Source organism: Ailuropoda melanoleuca, chromosome 1 (genome assembly GCF_002007445.2).
Source record: "Ailuropoda melanoleuca isolate Jingjing chromosome 1, ASM200744v2, whole genome shotgun sequence".
Lineage (NCBI taxonomy): Eukaryota > Metazoa > Chordata > Mammalia > Carnivora > Ursidae > Ailuropoda > Ailuropoda melanoleuca.
Genome location: NC_048218.1, coordinates 179,273,354 through 179,285,401, shown reverse-complemented (window position 1 = coordinate 179,285,401; position 12,048 = coordinate 179,273,354). Strand labels below are relative to the sequence as shown.

The following is a 12,048-nucleotide window of genomic DNA, read 5'->3' as shown; positions in this document are numbered from 1 at the left end:
AAATAAGCATAAATAAAAACTTTAAATCTCTAAAACAAACCAGGAATTTTCTTACACATGGTTAGCTGCAATTCATTCTACATGGACCTGTGGACCCTTCTTCTGTCTGTTCACATTGCACCTGCCTGCATCACAGACTGATCAGAGTTTGCTAACTATGAGATTGTGAGGGAAGAGCTGACAAGTGGTTCTAACTCTCTGCAGGGTTGTCATGGAGAGGGAAATGATCTCATTCTGCTAGCCCTTAGCGGTAGAGTGGATCAGCTTTGGTCCAGATTGTGAGACAAGTAGAACATGAGTAGGGGAAGCTAGTTGTTGATAGAAGGGATTAATACAGCCAGGAAATATGGGCTTCTCTCTTCATTTTAAACCTGTTAACTCATTATGCCTCTCCTTGCTCTTTGCTCCCCTTCTCTACATCTGCAGTTTAAATAACAGGTCATTAAGCATAAAGTATGATAGGTGCCTGGTATGTCCATTGTCAAGTGTTTTCTAATCTGGATTCCCTTACTGGAAGATGTTGCTTTTTGGAGATCTCAATGTTAAAAACATTTTAATACCCTATTTTAAATATGATGAATCTAGGACCACCCCTAAAATTTGTGAGGATCATGGCAAGAGGACAAATGGAGACCCACTTACCAGGAGTCTAAATATTTAAAAGTTGTAACTCAAGCTAGAGAGTGCTACATTAAGTATTCTCTATTCTTTCTAAAGACTGGAAGGCCAGGTGTGAATTAAGAATTCTCAGATCATCAGAGCTCTGAGTGGGGATGTCAGGGTAAGGCAAAGCCAGCTTTCAGCCAGCAGCCCATCTCACTGCTCTCCCCATTCCTTGTTTCATTCTGTACTGCCAGTGGTCTTGGACACGAGTATGAACACTCGTCTTGTACGTTTTAACTCCACACCCATCTGTGTAAATAACTTCCCTTGTCTGCATCTTGAGCCTAGGGGTGAACACACTGGTATCATGGTCCTCACTCTGGAGGATGGATCCAGGAAGTGGCCTGCACAGGCTCTGGAAGTGGGCTCAGGGCATTTGGGAGGATATGCCTGGTGCGAGTTACTCAGAGTGTAGTTTGACTCTGTGACTGACTTGCTCAGTGGGGGAGGAAGGGTATGGTGAGAGAAGGCAAAAGTGGCTCTTCTTAAGTATGGGTCCAGGATAGTGGCCTCTCTCACCCTGATCTAAGGACAGGAATGAATGAATATATCAAAACTGTGGAGAGTGAAACTACATGTGGCATACAATAATTTGGTAATTTCTTGAAACTTGAGTCCTTTACAAATAACTAGTACTGGATATGAAAACATTGAGGAACGAAAGTTCTCATTATAATTAGCCATTAAAAATTTATCAAGCACAATCTAAGAAGAGTAGAGTAAGAACTTCTGATATTTTACATAAGGTACATTTAAATAATAATATTGAAGAAATATTATAGGACTAAACCAGTTCCCTGTTTTGAGGTAAAACTGTGAACATCCTTCATAGCTATTCTTCATCTTATATTTAAAAGTCTGTTTTATAATATAGGAGTGACTATGTGTGAACATAGAATTATTAATAATTCTTACTGTGAAATATGTATGTATTTCCATAGGCTTTACCTTTGTTTATTTTCTTTTCAGTTTTTTAATGTGGTGTCATTGTTTTTTGAATTGCATGCAGAGGGAAAACAGGATTGGCAAAGAGGGAAAATAAACTCCCTCGAGAATCAATTATATTCTAATTTTAGAGTAATCCCAATATATTATTACAGAAGGTCAAATCCATTCATGGTAAATTGCTTTGTAGAGTCAATTGTTATTCTTTCATGACTTTCCTTGTTTCTGGTAGCAGATCTTAATTTTTAGCACGCATTAGTATTTTCAAATATTTTTGATATATGATTTTCTTCTTCTTCATGACCTTTTTCTTCTTTCATTTCTCTGAAAAGCTTTAAAGATATTACCTATTGAAAAAAATACTGTGTAGAAGCATATGTTGTGGTTCTTGACTCTAGGAATATAGAATAGACTGTAAGACTACACTATACCCTATAAGACTGCTTTCTCATACGGGTCAACATAGGAAACTACTTGTTTGTATATTTGACATTTATTGACATTTATTAGATGCATAAAATATCCAAAAGCCATTAATTCATGGAAATGCAAACAGAGAAAACAGTCTCTGAACAAGAACTTATGCCAGTAGTTTTTAAAATGTAGGCCCTAAATAAACAGCATCAACATGACCTGGGAATTTGTCAGAAATGCAAGTCCTCGGGTCCCAACCCAGACCTACTAAGAGGTTTGGGGTACAAATCTATTTTAACAATCCCTCCACGTATGCCTGATGTATGCCAAAGTTTGAAAGCCACTACTCTATATATTATTGAAAAATTTTAAATTAGAAAAATATATTTATAGTCTAATCAACATTTATTTAATACCTCCTATATGCCAAGCCCTCTGAGGATAGAAAAATGAGGAATAAATGGCCCCTGCCATCACGGAAGTCACGGTCTAGTGGGTACACACACCTGTCATCTGCCAAATGTTGTGTTAGGCCTTTGGGGATTGTATGAGAAGAGTAAAGCATGGTGCAGACCTCGAAAGATTATGATCCTGATGGGCAAAATGTGTATGTGTGAAATGATGATCCAATAGGATAATATATATAAAAACATATGTATTTCAGTATGAATAAATATTATAACATTTCAAAAAGTGAAAAAAGTTGTTTTGAGAGAAAATGTTTTTAAACCATTGTCAATAATAGAGTTACAATTCTGGGGTGCCTGGGTGACTCAGTGTGTTAGATGGCTGCCTTCAGCTCAGGTCATGACCCCAGGGTCCTGGGGTAGAACACTGCATTGGGCTCTCTGCTCAGCAGGGAGCCTGCCTCTCCCTCTCCCTCTGCCTCTCCTCCAGCTTATGCTCTCTCTCTCTCTCTCTCTCTCTCTCTCTCGCTTGCTCACTCTCTATCTCTCAAATAAATAAATAAAAACTTAAAAAAAAGAATCACAATTCTAATATCGTCATTTTTACTTTTAGATTAAAATATATTTGAATTTTTATTTGATTTTTGAGTACTCTTGATTATATGGAAATTTTTTCACTCACTGTTTTTTAAAGATTATTAAGAAAGTTTACAGCTGACCAAAAGTGAATTGTGCTTTAATGAGAATAATCAATAACATTTCTCTTTTAATAGTTGAAAGAAGAAGAAGGTATAATATTAATTACCGAATCAAGGAGCTTGGCACTCTTATTCCAAAGTCTAATGATCCGTGAGTTCAACAATCATTTCTATAATAATATTATGGTTTGAAAACCCTCCAACATGGGTGGGAGGGGAAGGGGGAGAGGAGAACCAATTGCTAAGAAACTAAGAAGCTTATGGTCAAGGCTAAGGCTACTGCTGGTCTTACGGTTAAGTATCTATTCAAGACTGATAATTATTAAGCATCAAGATTGTTACTAATATTGCTTTTCTGAGATATAGGAAATAAGGAAATTATTGTTGCTCAGTTCATAGCAGGCCTTTCTATATGGCACCAGTATTGGCAAAGTTAGTGGTAGTTTCAAATGTTGTCTATGACACTTACTGGTATACTCAATTTATGGCTATAGCAGTGAGATTTATGTGTACATGAACATTGAATTGTTGGGTTTTCAGAGGTCTCCAAATTCTGGAGACATGTAAGTAAAAAAATGGGATTTTAAAAACATGCTGATTGATGCCAACCAATAATCAATTATTGTAATTAAATTTTCAGGCATGTTTTGGTGTCATACACACTCAAAGTCAGTTAAACAAGATGTTTGAGGTTGTAAATTTCAGAAAAGTATTGATTAATCAAAGTATCAAGTTAGAATGTTGAATGTTTCTCCAAAACATAAAAATAAGATATGTTGCATTAATAATGACTTGAAAAATGTTTCATTCAGACTGAGAATTGGCCTCTCCAAATACTAGTGATCATCCATTATTCAGAAACAGTGATGTTTGATAAAATATTAGTGAAATTTGGAAATACTCTTTACCTGAATCCAAATGTGCCAATTCACTTGGACAATTCAATAATTTGTAATAGAAGAGAATGTAGTATTTATCCTTATGGGCATATTAGATGGAATGGCAGAAAGAGCTCTGGATGGAGAGTGTGAAGAGTTCAGTCATAGTGTAGTAGTCATTTGATAACTCTTCAAACCCTTTGAAGTCTCTAAGCATGCAACTCTTTCCATTAGCAAAAGAGAATATCCATTTTCCTCAGAGGACTTTTGTTTTCTTTAGCACTTAACATATACACATGCACATTTATTCACCAAACATTTGATGTAAAGCCAAGGCTTTTTTGTTTGAATATGTGTCTCAACTTTTCTTCCTACATAAACTGCACTAAAATGTATAGTCTATTTTAATTTCTTTAAAATAAAACAAAAACTTACACAACCTAAATATAGATAAATTTTTAAAATGTTTATACCCTTATTTGTGACAGCATATTTTTTAGCAACCTACCTTTACTGACATTTTAATTGAGTTTTTCCAAAGCTTTTAATATAATCTTCCTAAAAACAGTAACTGTTTTTATAAATGCTTTCTTTTTTGGCATTCATATTTCATTAGCTAATGTACCTATAATTTAATTATGTTATCATCATAGTAATTACAACGGGCATTAATTTAACCTCTCAGTAAGTACATGGCACCACATTGGCAAAAGAAATACCTAGATGTATCTATTACCTATTTTGTCCTCACAACAGTCAATGAGTGTCACAAAGGGAATGGAGAACACTAACTGACCTTGAAAGTGATTGGATAAAGGTCAGTTAAGAGAGGTTCTCTTGTAACTGGTGGAGCTAACTCACAGTGCCAGGGCATGGTTATATGCAGAAAGCAGATGAGACTTCAAGACTGGACTCAGAAGCCTCACTGACCATCTTCAGATGTCACTATGCCTGTAGGGCACCAATTGTATGGTTGGGTTTTTTATCAACATAAAACCAAATACTGTATGTGAGAATACTGTACAAATTATAAAGCTTATGTGAGGGATTATTGTTCTATATTTTATAGAAACTTTGGTTATAAAAAGGCTCCTTTCTACTTCTAACTCACTGTCTGGAACAGAGAATGGCAACCATTTCCTGTAAGGGACCACAGAGTAAATATTTCGAGCTTTGTGGGCCACATAGTCTGTGGCAATTTCTAACTGTGTTATTGTAGCTTGAAAGCAGACATAGACAATATGCACATGAATGAACATGGCTGTGTCCACTGAAACTTAATTGACAAAAATAGACTGCAGGTCATAGTTTGTCTGCCCCTAATCTAGAATATAGAAAATCAATTTATCGCAGAATCATATCCAAAAGAGACTATCATTGGGAAAAGTTTATTGTAAACATTCTTAAGAGTTTTTTTCTTCTTTATGGATCTCAGAAAGCAGTATTATTATTTGTCTTTTTTTTAAGATGTTATTTATTTATTTGACAGAAAGAAAGACAGCCAGCGAGAGAGGGAACACAGCAGGGGGAGTGGGAGAGGAAGAAGCAGGCTTCTCATCAGAGGAGCCCGATGTGGGGCTCGATCCCGATCACGCCCTGAGCTGAAGGCAGACGCTTAACAACTGAGCCACCCAGGCACCCCTATTATTTGTCTTAATTGTATTATGTTATATGTATGGAAATGATATTTATTTTGGGTCTAATTGAAAACACATTAATCCATTAGATGTTGAAGATATCTGTATGTGGCCCTGTGCACCTAGCACAGACAGAAGACACTTGACTGCCAGCTGCGCATCTAATACCAATTCTGTTTCAATACATCTTATCCCTTTGCTTGCTGTGGCCTCACCTTTTACCCTAATGCTTCTCTTTAGGGTCCACCAATGTGAGTCCCATGGGTAAATTCAGAACACAGCCTCTTTAAAAACTTGGATCCATGGGGAGTGCCTGGGTGGTTCAGTCTGTTGAGCATCTGACTTTTGATTTCAGCTCAAGAAATTGGTTAAGAGGAAACCTCATATACTAAAATGCCTTTAAAATAGAATGAACTTTAAAAAATTTAGTGCAAATGATGTCAGATAGAAATGGTCAGAAGACCCATTGTGGGGTCTCTACCACCATTTTGAAGGTTTATTTTAATAAACAGCACCTTAAACTTCAAAGTTGACCAGAGGTTATCCTTTCCATATTATTTCTTCTGTCCTTCAAGTTTTTCTCCCCATGAGAAGAAATGAAACAAAATTAGGGCCAAAGTCTCCTGCGGCAGCTTAGAGTTTTAATTCAGGAGTTCAATACCTTTCTGAGTTACAAGTACCTTCTTAGTTAAATGACAAAAGTAGACTCTTTTTCCATAGCCTTCCCATCACCCAAGAAGTCACTGTGAGTGGTGAGACCAGCAGCTATGATGGCCCTAGAGGAGCTGAGAAAGCATTTGCACACTTTAGACAGACCCTAGTAATGGGTTGGTGCCTTTCAGTAGAAAATGGCTTAGCCAGGCCCTAGTAAGCATTTTCACCTGTCAGCAGAAAAATGTATCTTCCTTTAATTTGTTACGGCTAATGGAAGTATCATCTAACCTGAACTTCCAGCGAGGCATATGCAAGTCAGATTTTTCATAAATTATATTTTCCCACTTCTGACCACTTAATAAATACACATTAATTTCAATGTATCTCACACAGATCGTATAAACCAAAAGTACATTAAGTGTAATTAAAAAAAATTTTTCCTCCATGCTGGGGCGCCTGGGTGACTCAGCTGGTTGAGCGTCAGACTCTTGATTTCCGCTCAGGTCATGATCTCAGTGTCCTGGGCTCCAGCCCCATGGTGGGCTCTGTGCTTAGTGGGAGTCTGCTTGACGATTCTCTCTTACCCTCTCCTTCTGCCCCTCCCTCACCCTGCTCATGCTCTTTCTCTCTCTCTCTAAAATAAATACATCTTGATAAAAAAATTTCCTACATGCTTACTGTATGCTGTATTTAAAAAAAATCACATGACTCTAAACTGAAAATTCATCAAGGTTTTCTGCAACTCTGATTAACTTTTAGCAATTAGCTTGGCTGCATTCTCCACATGTATTATTAATTCTCATATACGATTAAATTCTTTGATGTAGTTTTCCAAATTTTGCAATCGGTAGCTTGTTTCATAATTCCAGATTTATCATTTCTCTTGACTTAAAAATAAATTTTAATAAAATATTTTTTCTATGCTCTAGAAAGGTTATCTGGTAATGTTTAATTGTATTTTTTTGTCTTAAACTTATTTAAAAAATAGGCATCCAGCTTTTAAAACAAGTATTGTTGTTTTTTTGTGCAGAAAAATCTGCCTAATGATTCTCGAAAGTTTTGCTCTATTGCTTAAAGTGATGTTGCCGAACTCTGATTTGTTTCACAATTACTCAGGATCACCATTCAGAAGGGACCTTATTTTTCTTTCTTAGAAGCATAAAAGCAACCTTATTAGAAAGTAGGTTAAAAGACTGGTACATTTGAAATGATCTTAAAAAATTTAGGCTTAAGTCCTCAGTAATGTACATTTCCTAGTTCATTAATGCAGAAATACCGCACATAGATTTTAATCTCAGAGTTAATAATAAAAGCAATTTTCACTAAAAATATAAAAACTGTAATGGTAGAATCATGATATTGCATTTAGCTCTCCCACAAAAAGTCACTTTATTACTTTCTTTTGACACTTATTTTCATTCTGGGATTAATTTTACTATATAAGGGCTTCTTAACTATTCTATTAAAATTTCTATTCAGAAGCAATAATATCTAAGAGTGAATAATAGTCATGTAAATCATTATTTCATATTAATGTAAAAGATTTTGTAAGTTCTTATGAATTCTGCTGACATGCACAATTGTGAAAAGGTTATCTCTCCGTTCTATAGTGATATGCGCTGGAACAAAGGAACCATTCTAAAAGCATCAGTGGAGTACATCAAGTGGCTACAAAAAGAACAACAGAGAGCTCGAGAATTAGAACACAGACAGAAGAAATTAGAGCAGGCTAACAGGCGGCTTCTACTCCGGATTCAGGTTTTTATAAAAATGTTGCCATGAACCACGTCGCTTATATATGACTTACCCATCATCGTTTTATTCATTGTCTCATTTATTTTTTTCTTATTAACAATTATTTTCCTTCCAAAGGATAATTTTATTGCCTTTTAGAAGCTCACGATTTGGGTTGTTTCAGTTAGACTTTGATTAGAAGTCCAGGATCATGGTGGCTTTAAAAATAGAATGAATGACACCAGCTAATTGCAAAATGTGGAAAATAGAACCAATTTGATAAACACACAATGTTATACCAGTCAAAAAATAATAAGTAAAACATTTGTTTTTCTATATACTATTGGACACTAAATTCTTCTCTCTCCCTTTTATTTCTTTAGTAACATTGCTATGGATTACATTGCCCGAAGGCATATTATGCCAGTATATATTAAGTCACTCCTCATCTGTTCATGTGACACAAAATATCAAAATATGGGTTTTCATAACTCTCAAGATTTTTTTTTTATGTGAGCATGCTTATTGCCAGGTAAAGCACTACTCTGTTCCATGAAATGGTCCTACAGTGAGAAATTAATCAGGAAGAATAAATGAAATATTTTCCACTATCTCCAAATGGCTATATTGTAATCTGAGCCACTATGGAAGCATTACGTTATGTATTCCTTTAAACAGCAATGAGAAGAGAATTTTTTTTTTAAATCTGTATAGTTTTCTCAGGGTTATTTTTCAGGTATTAGAAACATACTAGGTTCCATTATTTGCAAAGAATATTATAATATGTATTACTCTTCACTTTGAATGCTTGTTAATATTTTGTTTCTATTTCTGGTTTATTTTCTAGAATTAAATTCACTTGTAAAGTCATTATTTAATTATTCTTGTTTGAAATTGCAGGAACTAGAACTACAGGCTCGTGCTCATGGTCTGCCAGCCCTGGCTTCACTTGGCACAGTTGATTTAAGTCCTCATGTCACCAAACAACAGACCCATCTTGAGCAGAATTCAGTGGACTATTGCCAACAACTGACTTTGTCTCAGGGGACCAGCCCAGAGCTCTGTGATCAAGCTATGGCCTTCTCTGATCCTTTGTCACATTTCACAGATTTATCATTTAGTGCCGCTTTGAAAGAGGAACAAAGATTGAATGACTTGCTACTGGATGACACAATATCTCCATTCGGAACAGATCCTCTGCTATCTGCCACATCCCCTGCAGTTTCCAAAGAAAGCAGTAGGAGAAGTAGTTTTAGCTCAGATGATGGTAATGAGTTATAAAAAACAAACAGGCTCAATTCATCAACTGGGAAGAAATTCTGTGGTGGTGCTATGCAAGTATGTTCTGTTTCATATATTGCTTTGGCTTAATTTTTCCAAAAGGAATTGACTGTTCATGAAAAACTGATTAGAAACAACAGAAGAATTCACAGGAAGAAGAAACATGGTGTTGAAGAATTATTGAGAACTAAAAAGGATTTTTTTTCCTCTTTGGCTAAGGCATCCAAATCTACTTAAATTATATTTTCCTGGAAAGAGGTCCAACAGGAGAAGTATCTCTCTACTAATGTTGTAAAAGTAGCGATGTGGTGATGTACCATGGAAACCAACAGACTGCAAGGAGTAAACCTACTGAAATACACAAACTTTTTTCACTAATTCACTTCCAACTCTTCTATTCAAGTCCTACCTTAGTCGTCAAGTATCAAGATCGACAAATCTGATAGTCCGTTGACTTTCTCCACTGTCTGGGGGACATGTTGTTGAAAGTTCCAACTTGATAAAGGAAGTAGTTAAAAGATACAGTATCTGTTACTTCTAACTGAAAAGTCAATCTGCAGTAAATACTAGAATTTTCCACAATAAAATACCAAAAATTCATAAAAACTTTGCTTTCTAAAATGAGACCCTAATCCCTTTTGTCAGTTCAATTACACTAATTCTAAGAATGTCTTTGCATATTTATGGAGACATGCCATGTTCAAAAAAGGAACACGTTGAATACTTTCCTCAAGAATATGTGCTCAAATTTTACTCCTTCACACAAACATACACTTACACACAGGCACACAATGTAGGTATTTTCCTTCACTTTCATGATTTTTCTAATCAGCATCAGAAATCGTATTCCAAATCTTCTTTTCTTCATCCAAAAGAGATATTGGATAATCAATTTCAATAAGTAAAAACCAAAAAACGCTACTAGGACAATTTCTCAGCTATCTAAAATTTATCACTGTCTCTAAAAATGGGTGTAAATTAATTAGGTGATACAGTTTTGCTCCAAATTGACAAAATATGGGAACTTTGTTTGTCAGCTGACAAAATCATTAGTAAAACAGAAACTCTTTCTTATTATATTGAGCTCTGAGTGGAGGATAAATCTTTATTCCCATAAGCACTTAGAGTACCCTGTGACCTTTGCTAGCTCTGTTAGCATTTATTACAAATATTTCTATCTATAATGCTCTACCCAAAATTTTCTTTCTCAAGAAAGAAAGCTCAAGCTTGGGATTAGGAATTGACTTACCAAGCAGGTTGCTCTGTGCTAGACCTCCATGAGTGATCATCTGATCAATGAGTATTTAGGGAGAGATACTCAAACTTCAGTGGATCCTGTGAAAATGTAGAACAGATGAGCAAGATATGGTCTTACTCCTCAGGGAGTAACAAGACTACATGAGAAACAACAACAAAAGATAGAAGACACATAAAATTAAACTCTACATGGTACAGTATAAGCTGTAAATACAGAAGGTCAGAGAAAATGAAAATGAATGAAGAAGGTTGGAGAATTGCAAAAGTCTATGGGAAGGCAGAATGTAACTTCTTTTAAAAGCATAAGTTTGGTGAAAGGGAGGACATATTAGGGAATAATATCAACCAAATGATAAAAGCAAGAATAAAGTGAGGAGGTATCTCCAGGGAACATTCATTATAAAGATCTGGCTACCCTAGAAGATACCAGGTTGGAAGTCCTGGAAAATGATATTGGCAACAGGTTGTGGAAGACCTTGAATTGTAGGATGAAATGATATGGTATAAATTGAATTTTTTTTTTACTAGGAGGGAGAAGCCTAAAAATTAAAATGGTACTGTACATTACTAAAGCAATTCAGAGGTAATCTTTCTTGAATATTAACTTTGGGATAAATTTTTGAAAGGGTGCTTTGGGTATTACTCATAGGGAAATATGTCATCACAAAATTTGAGACATAATGCTAATAAAAGTGAGAAAATATTAAATTCTTATGGTCTAGTAATTATCTCAGGCTTAGCTTACAACATTAGCTCAGAGTTTGGAGAATTAAAATAATTTTTATTGTTTGACATGGAAAATATAATTCTAAATTTATAGGAATAGTCATTAAAGCCAGATAGATAAATTCATCTGAAATATGCCATGTGAAAAAGAGCAATAAAATACACTTCAAGAATTTTCAAGAGAATATTATATACTTTTAACTTCATGATAAAATTTCACTTTATTATCTGGGTTGATAGCTCAATATAACAATACAAATCATTGAGAAGGAATATATTTTTGAATCCATGCAAAACACATTCTAGATAGAGGCTAATTTCTGTTTTCATTTTATCCATTATTCTCATTTCTTCATATTTTGAGAAGACTTACACTGATGATGTCATTACTCTGTCATTCTTTTCCATTTTGTTAAAATACTAGTACCCAGCCCTGAAACTCATTCCTCATAATCTTAGCTAATGTAAGGCCTTGACACAGGTGGTAGAGTCTGGACAAAAGAGGTCTGAGAAGGATACTACTAATATTTGCTGCTACTTTCAGATTATGATAGCTATCAGGGGATTGTAAAATGCGTAATGGATTTTTAAAGACAGAGTAGAGTGGTGTTGTGTCACAGTCAACTGAAACAGATTAAAAAATTAATTTTAGTCAGTAGTTCTTAACTTTTTAAAGCATTGAGAATCTAGTGAAAATTATAGACATCCCAGAAAAATACAGAGTTGTATATACAGTCCAAAATTTGCATGGACC

General features: G+C 35.1%; 1 protein-coding gene across 5 annotated transcripts in view; it reads left to right on the top strand.

Annotated features, from left to right (window-relative positions):
- Positions 1-11,276, top strand: part of TFEC (transcription factor EC) — a 77,826-nt gene extending 66,550 nt beyond the window's left edge. For all 5 annotated transcript variants that reach the window (XM_034670932.1, XM_034670930.1, XM_034670931.1 and 2 more), the window contains 3 exons: positions 3,203-3,278; positions 7,907-8,054; positions 8,931-11,276. In XM_034670932.1, the coding sequence (XP_034526823.1) occupies positions 3,203-3,278; positions 7,907-8,054; positions 8,931-9,311 (605 nt within the window). In that variant the 3' untranslated portion in view covers positions 9,312-11,276. The remainder of the gene's footprint in view (positions 1-3,202; positions 3,279-7,906; positions 8,055-8,930) is intronic.
- The last annotated feature ends 772 nt before the right edge of the window (positions 11,277-12,048 follow it).